Below are 17344 nucleotides of genomic sequence, written 5' to 3'. Positions count from 1 at the left end.
ACTTGGGCTTGGAGAAACGCTGTCCTCCCTGTCCTGTCCCAGAGGCTGTCCCATTATATGCCGGAAGTCCCTCACTGGGTATTATTTCGATCCTTCTCTGGGAGCCGCCAAACTCGTTCACCTAAAAACAAAAATTTCAAAACTTTCCCAGCACGGAAAAAAAAGGGGAACGCTTGGAGATTCAGCCCAACCCCTCCATGCTTAGGTAGCAGCCAGCCCTGTGGGGTCTCAATTCGCCAGTCCAAGGCTAGACTGTGTGGCTTAAACTCAAGAGTGCCTCCCAGCTTGATATGGGTGTGAATCCTACCTGTGGCACTGACCAGCGGGAGGTGATCTTAACCTCAGTTTCCTCTTGGGTAAAACCGGGACCCGGCCAGGATTGGAGAGAAGGTTTCTAACACCTGGCACCCTATCAGCTGTAAAAGAGAAAAATAAAAGCAGCTACCAGCTGTTCCCGGAAATATTCGTTAAAATAAATAGCCATTCTAGACCTCGAATTCTCCCGAACCTCACTTCCTCCTTGGGCCCCAAAGCAGGCAACCCCTTTTCCCGAATGAAAAGTCTTAGTCTCCCATCTCTCTCCCTAAGTCTCCTGACTTTGCCCCCATCAAAGCTCAGAGAGGTTAACAGACTTACCCAAGATCACACAGCTGGCCTGGAGTGGAGTTGTCTGAGGTCATGGTGCCATCAGCCTTCTCACCTGCCTCTGCAAAGACACTCAGGTGGCCCTGCTGCAGAAGGCGTTCGAAATTTGGTGGTTAACCCAGCGTTTCAGCTGAGGACTCAGAGCGGCCGAGTAAGCCCAAGCCTCCCCAGGAGCCAGAGGCCGGGGCTGAGCACCCCACTGAACAAAAAAAGGAATGAGAAACAAATGCCTGGAGGCTGAGGAAAGAGGAAGAGGAGGAGTAAGCCTGGGCAGAAGAAGAAGATTGCTGGGGGTGCCGAGTAGGGCAGGGGGGACACGAGCTGCCCTCCGCAGGGCTAACGTCTGGCTTCCGGTCAGGAACACTCTGAAGACTAGGTGTGGGGGCCTTGCCGGCGCCTCCCCGGGCCCCAGGCGGGCCAGCGGGGCCGGCACGAGGGTCTGGGCCCTAAGTTCAGCACGCAGGAGCGGTCGCTACTGCAGACAGGATGGGTGGACCTAATGGAAGGGGAGGGGCGTGGGAAAGAGCTGGAGCAATTAAGCGTCGGTGGATGTTTGATGGGATGTGATCCCTCAAGATCAGGAACATAGGGACACGTGGGAAGTGGAATAGCCAAGGGGAGCTGGTTCCGCCCAAACGAAATAAGGCTGCAGGCGCTCGCACTGACCCTCTCGCTCAGGCCCAGCAGCCTGGGGCTCCCTTCCCTCCCCCTCCGCCTCTCCCCACCGCCTCCCGCCTCCCACCTTCCGCTCGAGCACTCGGCCCCGGGGCCCGCACCCGAGGCTGGCGTGGCAGGAACCGGCTCCGTGGGTCCGAAAGGCGGGAACAGAGACCGGGTAACCTGGGATCCACAGAAAATGAAGGGCCCTGCGGCTTGCCTGGAGCTTCGCTCGGCTCGCTAGGAAAATCCTGGCCCGAGGAGCAGCCTCAGGGCGTCCGGGCTCTGAGCGCGGGACTGAGCCGACCTTCTTCGCTTTGCTGGGAGCCAAGCCGCCCGCATTCTGCGGTGCGGTTGGGCACTGCAGCAGCTTGGTCCTCCGCAGTCGGACCCCGCGTCCCCTATTCTGGCCTTGCTTCTGCCGCCTGAGTGGTCTCGCCCAGGGTCTTGAGAGCGGCTGAGCTGGAACAGCACTGCCTGGCAGGCAGCCCTCTGACCTTGGGGTCGGAGGAGATCGGGGACCAGGGAGTCTTCTGGGACTTGGTCCCGGCAGAATCCAGGATGCCAGCGGGCAGGGGGGTCTTCTACCTGGCTCCCCTCTTCGAGCGCGTGAGTGACCCCCTCCCCTCAGCGGGAAGGCGAGGGGCTGAGCTGGCGGCGGCACTAATGCAATGAGCCCCCGCAAGGCTGCTGAATTATTCACGTGCAGTTTATTGGGAGAAGCCTGACTCAGGCCTTTCCCGAGCCGCCTAGCCCCGCTGGCCCGCCCCTAGGTCTCCTTGCCATTCCCGGCCGTGAGACACTTCTGTGGAATGGGAGGCACCGACCAGCATCAGCAGCTTTGCTCAAACCCAAGAGTTCCTGGGCCATCTAGGTTAGTAAGAGAGGATCAACTGTTGGAGTTTCTGTGGGTAGCAAGGAAAATGGAACCCCCACCCTAGGTCCGGGAGCAGCAGGCTGGGGGTGTGGCCTTTTTCCAACTGCCCCCCTCCCTGTGGCCCTACGTAGCCATCCTGGGAGCCCACTAGGCCCTGCCCCAGGCTGCAGACCTAATGGGGGTGCACAAGGGACCAAGGAGTTCACCCCCCCCAGAGCAGGTTGCTGCCCAGGCCACAGAGGGAGGAAATATGGGGGGGGGTGGCATTCTGGCTCCCCCTCTGGGCTGACACTGCTGGCCTCCTGCTTAGCTGTTTCTCTTGCCTGGGAAGTGGTCCCCGCCCCTGCACCTACCCAAATGCTCTTGGTTTTTTTTTTTGTTTTGTTTTGTTTTAAATTTTTTTTTCAACGTTTTTTATTTATTTTTGGGACAGAGAGAGACAGAGCATGAACGGGGGAGGGGCAGAGAGAGAGGGAGACACAGAATCGGAAACAGGCTCCAGGCTCCGAGCCATCAGCCCAGAGCCTGACGCGGACCGCGAGATCATGACCTGGCTGAAGTCGGAGGCTTAACCGACTGCGCCACCCAGGCGCCCCACTCTTGGTTTTTTTAAGGCTCAATGCAAATGTCACTTGCACTGGGACAGAACCAGACTCCTCCCACTTATCCTCTTCACAGCCCCCTGGGCTACTGGGATGAAAATGTCCGTCTCCTGCCACTCCTGTCTGCCCATCACCCTCCTTCTTCTGTCTGTCTTCCTCTCTGTTTCTGGGCCCAAAACATGATGGGGGCTCAATCCTGTAGAAAGAAAGACAGGGAGGAGAGAGAACAGAAACTCCATTCCTGAATCAGGCCACACCACAGCTGGGTCCAGAACCCAGGACCTCCCACCTCCCTCCACAGCCAAAAGGCATTAAAGAATGAGGTCTCTGTGCCCCTGTGTGAGTGTTGGAGGTATCAGCAGCAGGGGCGCCTCACACATCTGCACACAGCTGGCAAAACAATGCACCTACCCTTCACTCATACCCTTGGTCCCCTCTCTCCGGGGCCCAGGCTGAATGAAGTCCCTGCCTGGCTCTCTCTTGTCTCTTATTATTCATTTAGTTTACTCATTCAAAAATGCATGAAGAGGGGCGCCTGAGTGGCTCAGTCGGTTGAGCGTCCGACTTGGGCTCAGGCTCAGGTCACGGTCTCGTGGTTCATGAGTGTGAGCCCCGCGTCAGGCTCTGTGCTAACAAACAGCTCAGAGCCTGGATCCTGCTTCAGATTCTGTGTCTCCCTCTCCCTCTCTCTCTCTCTCTCTCTCTCTCTCTCTCTCTCTCTCTCCCTCTCCTCTGCTCATGTTCTGTCTGTCTCTGTCTCTCAAAAATAAATAAATGTTAAAAAAAATTTTAAAAATGGATGAAGAGCCCTTGCTATATGCCAGGCTGGCATAGGGCATAGAGAAGAGATCCAGGTACCTTTCTTCCCAAAGCCAGGTGGAAAGAGAGGCAGAAGGGCAGACAGACAAACCAGCACGTTCCAGACAATCTGGCAATGACTCTGAGGGAAGTTTGCTAAGGAGCATAGAGGAACTGAACAGGGCAGGGAAGATTCTGCAAGACAGCTGAGCACTAAAACCAGAGCAAAAGGTACAAGGAAGGGAAGTGACTGAGACCCTTCTGACCCCCGGTTGAGGGGAGCAAAGGACCATAAAAAACGAGCGATGTTCTGGAGGCTCCAGAGTATGGTCACTTGGGTCTTGAGCACCTCCTGGGAAGTCTCTTCCCATCTCTACCTGTCTCCATCACTCAGTAGTCTGTTTATGCACCCCCCCCCATTTCCAAATGGCACCCCCTCCATGCAGGGCTGAAGTGCCTGAAAGAGGTTGGCCTATGTGGTGAGGCCACCCTGTCAGTAGGCTCTGGGGTTCAGTTCACAGAAGAAGTGAGTGGGGGAGAAGCAGGAAGGGGTGTTCTCCAAAGCAGTGGCCTCGCCATAGCCATAGCGCCTTCCCCGACCTGGGCAGGAAGAGGTCTGAGAGCCAGTGGCCACAGATAGCAGGGCAGGCCCAGAAGTAGGCTTGGAGCCTGGCCTGGACTTTGGAGCGGCTGGCTCCCTGCTCCCCAGACCTGCCAGGGGGCAGCTTCCCTCCCTCTGGTCGGCCTGCTTCTGGTCTTAACCTTTTCTGGACCTCCAACCCCTTTTGAGAATCCAATGGGTTATGTAATATTGCCCCTGGAAAAATGTGCCCACTTGGGCTCACATCCATAATTTTACACACAATTTCTGGGATCTGCAGAGCCCCCCGAAGCCCATTCAAAGAGCACCCCCCCCCACCCCAGGGCGGGGGCTAGTTAAAACTCCATGGTTCCGGGATTAGAATTAGAGTTTGAAAAACCAATCTTCAAATCCTAATTACTCTAGAACAAGCTGTGTGACTTTGGATGGGTTACTTAACTTCTCTGGGACTCATTTTCCTTATATTTAAAATTGGCGTGATAGCGGTAGCTACTACCTCATAGGGTTGTGAGTAATAAATGAATGAATAAAACTCTTAGCCTGAAGCCAGGTACGCGGTAAGGGCTTCTGGTGTTTATTGTCATGGTTATTGTTGTTGTTGTTACTGCTGACGGTGGCCCAGGGCGGAATATAAAAACCGAGGGGGCAGTCCTGGTTCAGCCAGGGAGGCAGGAGGCCATCTATCGGAGTCTACTTCAATAGCAGAAGAAACACTCTCTGAATTCCACAAAGACTGTCAGAGTAGCAGGTCCCTGGGGGACAAAAATGATCCCAATTGGTGGTCAAGTTAACTCATTTCAAGCGGTGTCAGAACCTTTTTTTCTAAGGGGAGCTCGGGCCTAAGGGCCATTGCTGGTGCTTACACAAATAATCTGGAAACAAATGGGACTACCAAAACAATCTGGATTAAAGCCGATGGAATGTTTGGGGGTTTACTTGAATTATTCTCTTGTGCTAAGGAATAACTCATTTTGTTTGGGTCTACAGGGTCCCCTTATCCTGGCAATTCATGCAATGCTCTTTCCCTCGTCTTTGTCTGAAATATTCGCTAAACTAGGGGGAAAGCAGATTTTTGCTAGACTAACCCCTTCCCCTTCCACTGAAGATAGAATAAGGCTGGACCCTGGCAGTATAGGCAGCAAGCAGGAATTTGGCAGTCAGGATACAGTATAGACCAGGCTGTAAAGACGGCATTGCCTCTGGGCAGCAGACTCCAGGGGCCGATTGCTTCCAGCTTCGTGGGAAATGACACTGGTTCAGCTACCTGGGGGCAGGGGACCCTAGAGTGTCTTCCCAACCCAGCTTTGGGTCCCAGGAAAGGGGGTGGGCAGGATAGCTCCTCAGGAGCAATGGCAGAGTTCCTATCTCCCCTCTCCCCTCCCCTGACCCTGAATTACTCCCCTAATTTTCACCATCTCCGGAACCCCCCTGAGGGGGAAAGTCAAGGCCCAAGCCTTCCCCCTCCACAACACATAATCATTTGTACTCCATTCACTCAAAACAAAAACCAAAAAACAACTCATTGAACCAGTAAGCGGAGGGCACCAGGTGCTCACCTGCCTGGGCAGGTCTGGTGTGGATGGAGTCCCCAGATCAAGGTCCCTGCCCTCAAGGGTCTCCTCATCTAGTGGGAGAGGGAGTGAGTCTGACTGCAAGCCCGAGATACAGCTCTCTGATCTGCCAGAGGGGTACGGAAGCCAGTAGTTTTGGGTTTCCAGGAGTTCAGAAGATCCTAGCAGCCCACACACTGGGGTCTGGAGTGGGGGAAAACGGTGGGGTTGCAAAAAGGTCGGTGGGACAGTTGGCCTGGTTTTCGAACATAGCCTGGGTGAGGCAATAGAAGTAGGGGCCCTAAACAACAAAATGAGTGGGTAGCACCACGTGCCCCCTGAACCCCCAGCTGTGCCTGCTGGGGCTGTTTTGTTGGGTGTTCAACCAATGAGGCTGAAAACAAAGCCTCCGGATTGGGCCGCAGGAAAAAGAGGTCGGCTACAGTGAGTATAAGAGGTAATATAGCAGGTGATTGTGGAATGTCCTGTCCACTTGGACATGATGTGGCCGAAGACGAAAGATCCCCGGAAACAGGACCCCATTGAAGGAATTCTATGCTCCTGCCCCTCTGCTCCCCAATTCACATTCCTCACCTTCCTGGCAGCTTTGTCGTAACACTGAGGTCCACTGTTCCTGAGGGACTGGAAAAGGGACAACAGCAAGGTTGTCCTTAAGATCCTGTCCTGCAGACAATACCAGGTGCAGACAGGAAGAATGGCAGGGGGTTATGGGATGAAGCCCCTTCCAAGATAGCGACTCAAGAGTCCCTGTTCCTTGATCTGGAGGGGCCTCCTCTCTAGCATGGGGGATATGGTTTGCCCGAGGCTCTGGGTCAGGGCTTTTGGGGTTATGTTGGGAAAGGGCTGGGGACCAGAGGCTGAGGCAGGAAGTGAGGAGAGCGCAGACCCCTCTCGGTCCCTAAGCTTCCAAGCCTGCAGAGTCCATCAGGCTCCGGGACACCTTCTCGCTCAGGTGGCTCTCCACCTCTCTCAACTCTGACTCCACTGTTGGTAGGCCCAGCATCACCTCACGGTTTCAGAACAGTGTTGATGCACTAGAGACGGGCCTGCCTTGAGGACAATTCTGCAGCTCTGGAGGAACTGAGAAAGAATCCCATTCTCACCATTCCTGCCTCTGAGCACCTGTCCTCCCCACAAATGCAGGAAAAAGATGGGAAAAAGGCTAAATAACTCTTCCCAATACTCCCAAGCAGGGCCAGGGCAGGCACTGGGGTCCCAAACAGGAATCTTTCCTCCCTACACTCTCTCTTTTACTCTGGGGAGCTGCAAGCCGTGTTCTAAACAAATAACTAAATGGGCGATGAACCAATCTCTGATGTGCAGAGACCCCCATGCTGGAGGCATCCAGGGAGAGAGCCTGCCCCCTGCCCCACAGCCCAGCTTGGCTCACTTCCTCTCTGGGGCAGTATGGAAGGAGGTCCAAGAAGTCTAGAAGGTCCTATTCTTCCCATCCTAACCTCTAGGCTGGGCCACAGTCCTCTGCACTGGCCTGTCTGGGCCCTTCTCTTGACTAAGCAGGGCTGCCTGACCACACCGTCTGCCCAGGAGTTTACAAACAAAGCCAGGAAAAGGGTTGAGGCTGTATGTGGGGAGAGAAACAGCTCCCTTGGCTCTAACCCCCTCCTTGCTCCCCTCCTTTCTTCAGGGACAGACATGGAAAATTTAGGTGGTGGGGCCAACGGCCCCATACAAACCAGAGGAGAGAAGCCAGAGCAAAAAGAGCCCGGGGGGTACAGCCCCTTTGGGTGCCTTTGGGGAATGAAAGACATAGGGTTCCAACGCGCCTAAGTACCCACAGGTTTACACAAATACACCACATTTCTAACCCCACGCAAATGTACATATTCAAACGTAAACACATTCAAATACCGCTGTGCACAAATGCTCGCCTGATATACAAGAGTCCGGCCGGCCGTAGGGTTCCCAGCCCCCAGTCTGACTCGAACCGGGCTTCCCTGCGGGTTCCTGGGAGCGCAGTCCCAGCCGTGGCCCGGCCCCCTCCGGGCCCCCGCCCCGCATCCGGAACAGCTGGAGTCGGGTGGTGTACTCCAGCCCGGCACTGGGCTGGGCGGGGCCGGCAGCGGGGCCCCGGCCGGGGCCTGGGCAGAGCGCAGCGGGGAGGCCCCGAGCCGGCCCCGTTAGCCCAGGCAACCCGCCCGGCTGCCCGGTCGGGCGCCGGTCACCGGGCGGGCCGTGGCCCCAGTCGACCGGAAGAGCCACAGCCCGAGGAAAGAGTGTGCAAGATTGCAAGAAGAGGTAAGGCTGTTGCTACTGCCTCGGGCCGGGGAAGAGGTGCCTGGAGCCACCAACAACTCACCCGTCAGCTCTCGGCTGGTGAAGACTGAGTCCTCTGACTGGCCCCCTCCCCCAACCCCTGGGGTCCTCCAGCCCTGTCCCGTGTCGTCTCATCCAGGGCTGCAGTACCCTCACGAACCTCCCGCGGGCCATCCTCGGAAGCTGCAGATTCCCTCTCCCCAGGCGCATGGCCCGAGGCCGGGGGTGACAGACAAGAGGGTCGAGGGGTAGGGACGCTGGGTCCTTGATATCAGCTCGGCAAAGTCCTCGCTGGGCGGTGGCGGGGCCCATCCCGGCTCCTGGTCTTACCTGGCCCGCGTAGCGGCCACGTCCCTCTCCGGCTGGGCTCACGCCGCCCTTCTCGGGCGCCAAATCCCGGGTCGGAGAGCCTGAGACCTCCGGGCCAGCGCTGCCATCGCAGCCAGACCGGCGGGAGGCGGGTGCGCCGGGAGCGAGGCTCGCAGTTTGGGGTGGGGGCGGCGGCTTTTGAGTCGCCCGAGGTTCGGGTGCAATAAAGGCGCGGCTAATGTAATTTACAAACAGCTCGGGCCGAGCGCGGCGCGGCGCCCGGACTGACAGGCGCATTAGGCAGGCTAATTCCAGCCGGCTCCTCCTACCCCCGGCCCGCTAATTAATGAGCTTCCCAACTTAGAGCCGCCTGCATTGGACAGACAGAGAGTGAAAGAGAGGGCGAGGGAGAGGGAGAGAAGAAGAGAGACGGGGGGGAGCAGAGAAAAGAGAAGAGAGAGAGAGAGGGAGGGAGAGAGAGAGAACAGGAGGAGAGAGAACAGAGAGAAAGAAGAGAAAGGAGAAAGAGAGAAAGGAAAGAGAAATAGAGAAGTGCCGCTGCAGATAATTGATTACTCCTCGATCAAGGCTAACTTGTTAGCAATAGTCAATTGCCCCATCTCTCCGCCTCCCCTCGCAGTACGGGATCGGCGCCCTCGCCTCGGCTTTTCCAACTGCCGCCGCCAGGACCCGGGGCCAGGAGCCGCCGCGGAGCCACCTGACACCTTTAAATAGCACCGGGGCTGGCGAAACTGGAGCCCCGCGCGGCGCGCCCCGGCTCGGGCCGCGGATTGCTGGAAGCCCCGGCGGCGGCGGCGGCGCCCGCGTCAGCGCCCTCCTCCCGGGGCCCCGTGCGGCTCTGCTCGCCTCTGCCGCTGCGCTAATCGGCCCCGCGCCTGGCCCCGCGCCTGGTCCCGCGCCTGGCCCGGCGCGGCCTCCTTCCCGCCCGCCGCTACCGCCCACCCGCGCCGCCCGGCGCCCGAGCTGCCCGCGGGCTGGGTCCCCGCGGCCCGAGCCGCCCCGGCCGGGCCCCCAAACGAGGCCGAGATGACTTCCAAGGAGGACGGCAAGGCGGCGCCGGGGGAAGAGCGGCGGCGCAGCCCGCTGGATCACCTGCCGCCGCCCGCCAACTCCAACAAGCCGCTGACTCCGTTCAGCATCGAGGACATCCTCAACAAGCCGTCTGTGCGGAGAAGTTACTCGCTGTGCGGGGCGGCGCACCTGCTGGCGGCGGCGGACAAGCACGCGCCGGGCGGCTTGCCCCTGGCGGGCCGCGCGCTGCTCTCGCAGACCTCGCCGCTGTGCGCGCTGGAGGAGCTCGCCAGCAAGACCTTTAAGGGGCTGGAGGTCAGCGTCCTGCAGGCAGCTGAAGGTAGGCGCCGCCGCTGGGTTCCCTTGCGCCCACTACCCGGCTCCCTGTGCCCCACTCTTTGTGCCCTGTGCCTCTGCCCGCCTCCTCCTGCGCCTGCCGTCAGGGCCCTCCAGCCCAAGCCGCTGCCGCTGGGAGTGGAAAGGAGTGGGACAGGACCCAAACCCAATTTCCTAGGGGCCTCTGGATAGGCCAGAGTCGAGTGACCCAGGAGGGGTGGCGGGAACCCAAGATCTCTCCGCAGTTTGCCTGCTCTGCTTGGCTCCCTCCAGTTCCCGGTGGCCTGGGTGCTCCTTGCCCTGTTCCTGGGTTGGGGAATGGAGAACCTCTCAGCTAGGACCTTTTGGGTAGGGATAGAGTCATAGAGTCCGGCTGTTGGGAAGAGGTGTAAACCAACATTCACAGGGCAGTCAGGGCGACCCTGACTGGCTCCGTTGTGCTCTAGCGACCTCGGATCTTTCAAATCAACTCTTAGGTGGGGAGCAGGGACTGAAACAATTTTTTCCTAGAGACTTCCGGTAGACAAGAGTCGGGGGAAGGAGGTTTGCCAGAGAGGAGGCTTGCCCTAGTCCAGGAGGCCGAATCAAATCCGAGAAGGGAAGTGCAGCAGACTTCAGGCCGATAAGGCCTGGGTGGGGTGAGCCGGGGTGTGGTCTCCTCTCTCCTGGTGCAAGCCTATATTATGGTTTCCTCGCAGGCCGCGACGGGATGACCATCTTTGGGCAGCGACAGACCCCTAAGAAGCGGCGAAAGTCTCGAACAGCCTTCACCAACCACCAGATCTACGAGTTGGAGAAGCGTTTCCTCTACCAGAAGTACCTGTCCCCCGCCGATCGCGACCAAATCGCGCAGCAGCTGGGCCTCACCAATGCTCAGGTCATCACCTGGTTCCAGAATCGGCGCGCCAAGCTCAAGCGGGACCTGGAGGAGATGAAGGCCGACGTGGAGTCCGCCAAGAAACTGGGCCCCAGCGGGCAGATGGACATCGTGGCGCTGGCCGAACTCGAGCAGAACTCGGAGGCCGCGGGCGGCGGTGGCGGCGGCTGCGGCAGGGCCAAGTCTAGGCCTGGCTCTCCGGCGCTCCCTCCAGGCGCCCCGCAGGCCCCGGGCGCCGGGCCCCTGCAGCTCTCGCCCGCCTCCCCGCTCACGGACCAGCCGGCCAGCAGCCAGGACTGCTCAGAGGACGAGGAAGACGAAGAGATCGACGTGGACGATTGAGCGGCGCCCGGGATCTTCCACCGCGCCGGGCCCCTAGCGCCCGTCTGCCCGCCGCCTCCCGGACCGCCGAGGGGAGCTGGGACCTCCTCTGCAACTCCCGCCTTCTTCCCTGTCTCCGGCCCGGACTCAGCTCCCGGCAGCCGCCTCCTCCCTCTCGAAGCAATAAACCCGGGCTGGCCGGCCGGGCCGGCCGCCGCGCGCGGCCTCGGCCGCCCCGGGAGCCCTTGCCGTGCAATTCTGTATGGCTCCTGTATAAATATTTAAACCTATATAGCGGGTTCTTCCCACCTCAGCCTGACTTTTTTTCTTTCTTTCTTTCTTTCTTTTATTTTTTAAAATCTCGGAGATTTCCATGTTTTCAAAGCTCTCAGGCTGCCGGGTTTGCTGAGGGCGAGGCAGTATCGAGGGTAACGAACACTGAAGCCCGCGGTCCGGAGGAGGGGCGCGCCCCGACTGTTTTGATTTTTCTCTGCATGTGGCGAATGCACTGGCCCTCTTCCTCCTCGCCTCCCTAGGCCTATTGCAGTTGACTTCTTTTATTTCCATCTGCCCCTTTTCCCCGCGTGGGAAGGGGCTGAGGGGGACAGCCGGGTCCTGACTTGCAAGTTTCAAATCGATCTCTTCTCTCCCCCCACCCCCGTCCCCAGAAGTCTGTTTTCGATGCCGGTTTCTGCCTCCCAATGTCCACTAACGCTATTTTTAAGATTCCTCCTTACCCTCTCTCGGTTTCCTTGGATTGACTGCTGGGGTCCGGGTCTTAGGGACAAAGCAGGGGGAAATCCAACTGATCAACCAACTAAAACAGAACCCAAAGCCCTAGAATTATTTTTTACTCTTTCTAGAATTTTTTTGCATGTGACAGAGACTAAGAGGAGGCCAACCTAAGCCCTCACCCCACCTCCTCCGCAGCTCTGGGTCTGTCTTGCAGGTCTCCAACGCCCCGCTCCTAGCTCGACTTGGCCAGACAAGGGTGACTCGATGAGGGTGGGTCCTGCGTGCCCCTTCCCTGCTCCTGCCCTCTCCTCTCCGGACTGTACCCAAGGCCTCTTTCTCCGATAAATAAAGTCTTTGCCATTTTACTAGAACCGGCGGTGACCGTGTCTGAATGAGTGGGCCCTATTCAGGGAAGCCGCGGCAGGCTCCGTGTCTCGCCGCTGCTCCTTGCCGGCTGCCCAGGCCTTGGAGCTTTGGAGGAGTTTCAGGGCAGGCGTGAGAATAAGGGGCCAGGGGAAAGCAGGAGGCGAAGGCGCCTCTTGCCCGCAAACACGCGGCAACTACCAAATTGGGGGTGGGGGCGAGGGAAGCGGGCTTCGTCAGGTCCGGGTAAAAAGTGAGGCATGCGTTGCTGGGGGAAAGTGCGTACACTGGGGGCGCCACGGATGGAAAATTAATTTCTGGGGGGTAAAGGGTGGGTGGGTGGGGGGACTTGCCCTGCGGTTCGTGCATCCCACCCCCACCCCAGGGCATTCTTCCCGCGCTCTGCGGGACGCGGGCTAAGCGTCCGGTGTACTGCAGGTAGAGCTTAGTCGGCAGCAGGGTGCAGCCGGCTGGCTCCAAGTTTGGGTTCCGCCGCCGGAAGGCCTTACCCTTGCGGGAGGGAGGAAAATGGGGCCGAAGGCACCAAGGGCAAGCTGAATTGCGCACACGGGCACAGGGAGATGTGAGCCCGAAGCGTCTGAGAGTTGGGGTGAATTTCTGGTAACATTCACAGATTCTGGGCCCCCCAACTTGGCTGGGGGCAGAGACATCAATCTCCCCAGGACTCTCTGGGGTCCCCGCGCCCCGAGGGCGGCTGGGGCAGGGACGCAGGCGGCTTTCACTTTTCCGGACAGAGCGGGTTTCTCTCTGGGCTTTTGTTGTCGCTGGGCTGGCGAGTGGCCGCTGTCACCAAAGGAGGGTCCCGCCTCCGGGCCGCGCGGCTCTCTTTCTCGGCAAAATTGATGTGAGAAATGCGCATCTGGTCTCGGGCAGGCGATGGGGCCCCGGGGCCTGAGTCGGGAACGTGCGTGTCCAGGAGGAAACTAAGACAGGGAGACACAGAAAAAGAAGCACAGAAAACCACTCCAAAAGCAGAGATAGAAAGTGGAGAGCCACAGACAAGGCGGGGGGGGGGGGGAGGGAGGAGGAAGAGAAAGAGGAAAAGCTTCCCACAGAGACAGAGACGGAGAGACGGAGACGGAGAAGAGGGAACGGGAAGGGAATATCGAAGGGAGAGAAGAGAGCGGAGAGAACGAAAGAAGGAAAGAGGCGGCGGGGCAGCCAGGCGGTCGTGCGGCCGGTTCCTCCCGGGCGACATAAATCGCCCTCTCTCAGGATGGATGGGTCTGTAATTCGGAGCGCGGACCATGAAGGCCGGGACGAATGGACCCGGGCGGCCGCTGACAGGCGACAATAGCCGGGCCCAGCCCCCCGCGGCTCCGGGTGCGGGCGCGGCCGCGGCCCTCCGCAGCCCAGAGCGCGCCGGCGCTGGCGACCATATGGTTTTTGAATTTTCTTCACAATTTGTAGACAATTTGATGGATTAGGTCCCCGCGCGCGCCTCCCCGGCACAAAGGCGGCGCGGGGACCGCGGCGCGGCGGTCACCCGGGCATCTGCGCCCGCCGCGCGCACCCCCGCCCCCGCCCGGCCCCCGCCCCGCGCCCGGAGCCCGGGGCCGCCCGCCCAACACGCCCATGAATCCCAATGAAGCGGCCCTGGCACCTCAGGCCGCTCGCTGCTTCGCGGCCCCGGGCCCGGCCCCGCTGGGTCCCTCCGGGCTGGGGGCGGCGGCCCCGGGGCTGAGCCCACCCGAGCTGCGGCGCCCGCGGGGCGCGCAGCTAAGCAGGCGCATCGGGGCTGAGGAGAAACGGGGCCATTTATCCGCCCGTCTAGTTAAAGCGGGTTATTTGTTTGCTTCTCCGGCCTCCCCTCCCCTCCCCTCCCCCTTCCCTCCTCCCCCCTCCTTCCCCTTCTGCCTTTTATTCTTTTGTCTCTAAATGGATTTAATGAGCCTGAAAAACATGACAATTGAATATAACCAAGAAATAAAAAATAACGAGGGAGGAAGGAAGGAGGAAAAGAAAGAGGGAAAGAAGGAAGGGGAAAGATTAATAAAATAAAGAGGAAAATCCTTTCCATTCAGCAAATGCTTATTGTGCGTCTTTTCTGCGCCAGGCCGCGCTGGGGGCTGGGGAAATGGAAACGAATCGGATCCAGTCCCTGCCCTCAAGGAGCTCCCAGTCTAGCGGACGGGACCCGTCGCACCCCCCTGGCGCCATCAGGAGGGCTGGGCCGAGGGGCAGGGAAGTGCCATTTGCAGAACTCCGGCTCCGGGGGCTCGGGGTGGTGGGGGCTTCTCGGAGGAGGTGGCACTGGACCCAGGCCTTGAAAGATGAGAAGGAATTCGTTGTTTCTATAGGTCAGAAAGAAGGGCGGGCGAAGGAAGGGCCGGACGGTCGTCGGAGGGAAGCGGAGAGAGACACTGGAGCCCTGGGCTGAGCCTTGCCGAGGAGGCCTGGGGAGAGAGCGCGCCGCGCGTTGGGTCCCGCACAATTTGGGGAGTGAATTCAAGCCCCCCGTCAGACCCCTCGGCTCTGCTGGATGCGAAGCCTCCGCGGGGCTGCCAGGGGGCTTCCGGGGCTGTTTTTGGCCAGACTCCGGATGCCGGAGCACCGCGGCGTGCGGTGGTTTCCCGGCCCCCTCGCGCAGGGAGGCGGAGGCCGTGGGCAGGGGCTGAGGGGTCGACCGTAGGCAGGAGCGAAGGGCTGGGAGTTAGGGAGGCCTAGGCTCCGACCCACTGTCTCCTCAGCTCTCCTGGCTCTGACGGGAGCGCTCGGGTGGCCCTGGCCGCGCTTCGGGAGCTCCCGCGGGGACCTGCGATGTGAGAGGGCCTCGAATCCCAGCGCGACCCTGGGCCTTTTAGCGGCCGCCGGCCGGGCCTGCCTCGGGGGCGGCCGCTGTGCTGTGTGCACCAGCTGCGTGCGCTCCGAGGGCGCGGGCCGCGCGCGTTCTGTGGCATTCCCCGCGTGTGAGTGTACGTGCGAGTGTGGCGCAATGGCCTGAGGGGCTCGGGGCCCTGCGCCCATTCTCGGGGCGAGACTTGTTAAGGCTCGGGACCCTCTGTGCCGCCCGCCTGTAGCCAGAGGTCCTTGACCGCCTGGGGCCGTGACAAGCAGGTTCCCCGAGGACCCTGGCCTCTCTGCAGACCCACTTTCGGTTCCCGGCCGCGCAGGGGAAGCGGCCTGGCTCTGCCTCTTCCTTCCCTATTCGGTCCGGGGCCCGGGCTCGGCTTGCCGAGTTCCAGGATGCGGGCGGTCTCTGCTCTCCGGCCCGGGCCCCACCGCGCGAGCCGGCTGCCTCGGCTTTCCCCGCTCCGCCTTCCCGGGCCTTGCCCGGCGGCCGGCGCCGGGTGAGGCCGGGAGGCGCAGTTCCTTATTTTACGAGGTGTCGGGCCGGTGTCAGACGCAGCTCCGATAAGTAATACTCCAGTCTGAGGGACCAGAACGTGGTAATTAATCCCAAAGACTTAAGTGTATTTTAGTTCAGGAGAAAAAAAATCACTAATTCAATCGTCCGGAAAATTGAAGTTTGATGCATGAGTCCCCCCTGAAAGGGACGGGCTGGGGCCGCGCGCCTCCCCTCCGCCCCTGCCGGTCGCTCCGGGGACCCCCTCCTCCCCCATTCTTCTGAGCCTCCAGGTCCAGGGAAGTCCACTCACCCTGTCCTGCGTGTCCTCGGCCACCCAAACCCAGGGGCACTGTGGCTTTGCTCCCTAGCCTCAACAACCAGCCCCTCTTTCTTGGAGCCCAGAAACTGGTTTGTGCGGAGACTACAGATGTTCCCCCAAACACGTACACCAGGGAAGGGGCATAAGAGAGCCTGGGAGGTGAAGGAGTGACTAGATAAAGGGCCCAGAGTGGACACGGTCAGGCGCAGCAGGGCACCTGGAACCTGAGAAGAGTGCGGTCCTGGGGGCCAGCAGGTAGGAGGCTGCTGTTGGAAGGCAAGGCAGAGAAGCACATTTGGCTGGCTGCCAGGTGATGTGAGTGGGAACTAGAAGTGCTAGGTGCAGGGTGCTGGTGGTTGGAATGTAGAACTGTGTGTGGTTGAGTCGTGTGGGAAATGGGTGCATCCCTAAACCGCCTGTGCACGACAAGGCATCCCGGATGCAGGTCAGCAGGCCTGGGGGAACTGCAGCCTGACCCTGAGAGGGTCCACAGGCCATATGTCCCAAAGGAGTGGCTCCTGGGACTGGTGTGGAGGAAGGTGGGGGCTCCTGGTGCACGCTGAGGAGTGGCGAGCGGTTCGCTGGAGGGAGCTACCACCCTGCACTCACAATCCAGGGCTGCCATCAGCAAATCACCTTTTCTCCTCCTGGCAGTGACTGGTCCTAGGAGAGACCAGGGGCTGAGGGTGCGTGTGTGTGTGTGTGTGTGTGTGTGCAGCGAGCTTCACAGGCATCAACAGTGTCTGCCGATGAGTGTGTCAGAGAGTGTGTGCAACTGAGAGACTGGGCATGTGCGGCTGATGGATGGAAACAGAGCATGTGCAGCTGGGGGCGACCGGGGGTGTGCGGCTGTGTTCGTGTAACCAATTGTTGCAAACTAGTGTGTGCAACTAGGTGTGACTAAGTTTGTGCGATGGGGAGGAGAGAAGTAAAGCTGTCACTGGGGTGGGTGTGACCAGCAGGTGAGTGATGCTCCAGGGTGCGTGACGCGTGCTGGGAGCTGGTGGGACCAGATAACCGGGAGAATGAACATCCGATGTGGAGCTGAAGCTACAGACCGACGACCAGAATCCTAGCTCCAGACAGCTTGACCAGCCTGGCTCCTCGATTTTACACTGACAATGCGGGGTTGGCGGGGGGGGGGAGGTTGGAGAGATGAACACATGGCCTGAAGGGAGGGGGGCGCAGGAGGGGAGTGAGCGGAAGGCGAGATGGAGAATCTTAGCCTGGGCATGAGTCTACTCTGAAGGCAGCTGAGGTCAGTGAATAAACACGATGTGGGCACGGACTCTGCTTGTTTGAGAACACGTTGGGGTGGGGCTTGTCCTCTGCTGCGCTGTTGGGTAAAGGCCAGGCTGTCCTGCCTGCCCCTTCCTTCTCAAGTTGGGCCCCAGGCTGAACCTTCGTCTCTAGAGTGATCTGCAGACCCGCCTTTGGCTCTACCAGTTCCAGGACTCCCTTGAAGGCCCAGCTTCCCCCAGCTCACTCAAGGGAAGTCCCCCCGCCCCGTGGGACTCGGCTCTGCCTTAACTGGGGAGAGTACCCATGGCAATAGGCACGCGGGTGCTTGGTGGCCCCGCAATGCTGCCAGCAGTGTTGGGGGAGTCCTGCCCGCTTTGCTTTGGAATCTGGTTTGTGTTCTGTGTGAGTGTGTGCAGGGATTGCTGAGCGCTGGTGTGTGCACGTGGACGAGTGCGGCCTTCCCCCGCGGAGAGCT

The 17344-nt window shown here is 59.8% G+C and overlaps 1 protein-coding gene across 1 annotated transcript; it reads left to right on the top strand.

The window, feature by feature from the left end:
* Positions 1-9381: 9381 nt before the first annotated feature.
* Positions 9382-10921, top strand: LBX1 (ladybird homeobox 1). Its single transcript, XM_047072688.1, has 2 exons — positions 9382-9706; positions 10401-10921. Exons 1-2 carry the CDS (start codon positions 9382-9384, stop codon positions 10919-10921), a joined length of 846 nt encoding a protein of 281 aa, XP_046928644.1.
* Positions 10922-17344: the final 6423 nt, after the last annotated feature.

Source organism: Lynx rufus, unplaced genomic scaffold (genome assembly GCF_022079265.1).
Source record: "Lynx rufus isolate CCGP_SWC_20201006 ecotype Redwood Valley unplaced genomic scaffold, mLynRuf1.p SCAF_11, whole genome shotgun sequence".
Classification (NCBI taxonomy): domain Eukaryota; kingdom Metazoa; phylum Chordata; class Mammalia; order Carnivora; family Felidae; genus Lynx; species Lynx rufus.
The sequence above is the reverse complement of the archived record's forward strand: the minus strand, read 5'-3'. Positions and strand labels throughout refer to the sequence as shown.

Coding starts and splice junctions, on each gene's coding strand:
- LBX1 (XM_047072688.1), top strand. CDS start 9,382: ATGACTTCCAAGGAGGACGGCAAGGCGGCGCCGGGGGAAGAGCGGCGG. Junction 9,707..10,400: donor CGTCCTGCAGGCAGCTGAAG/GTAGGCGCCGCC, acceptor GTTTCCTCGCAG/GCCGCGACGGGATGACCATC.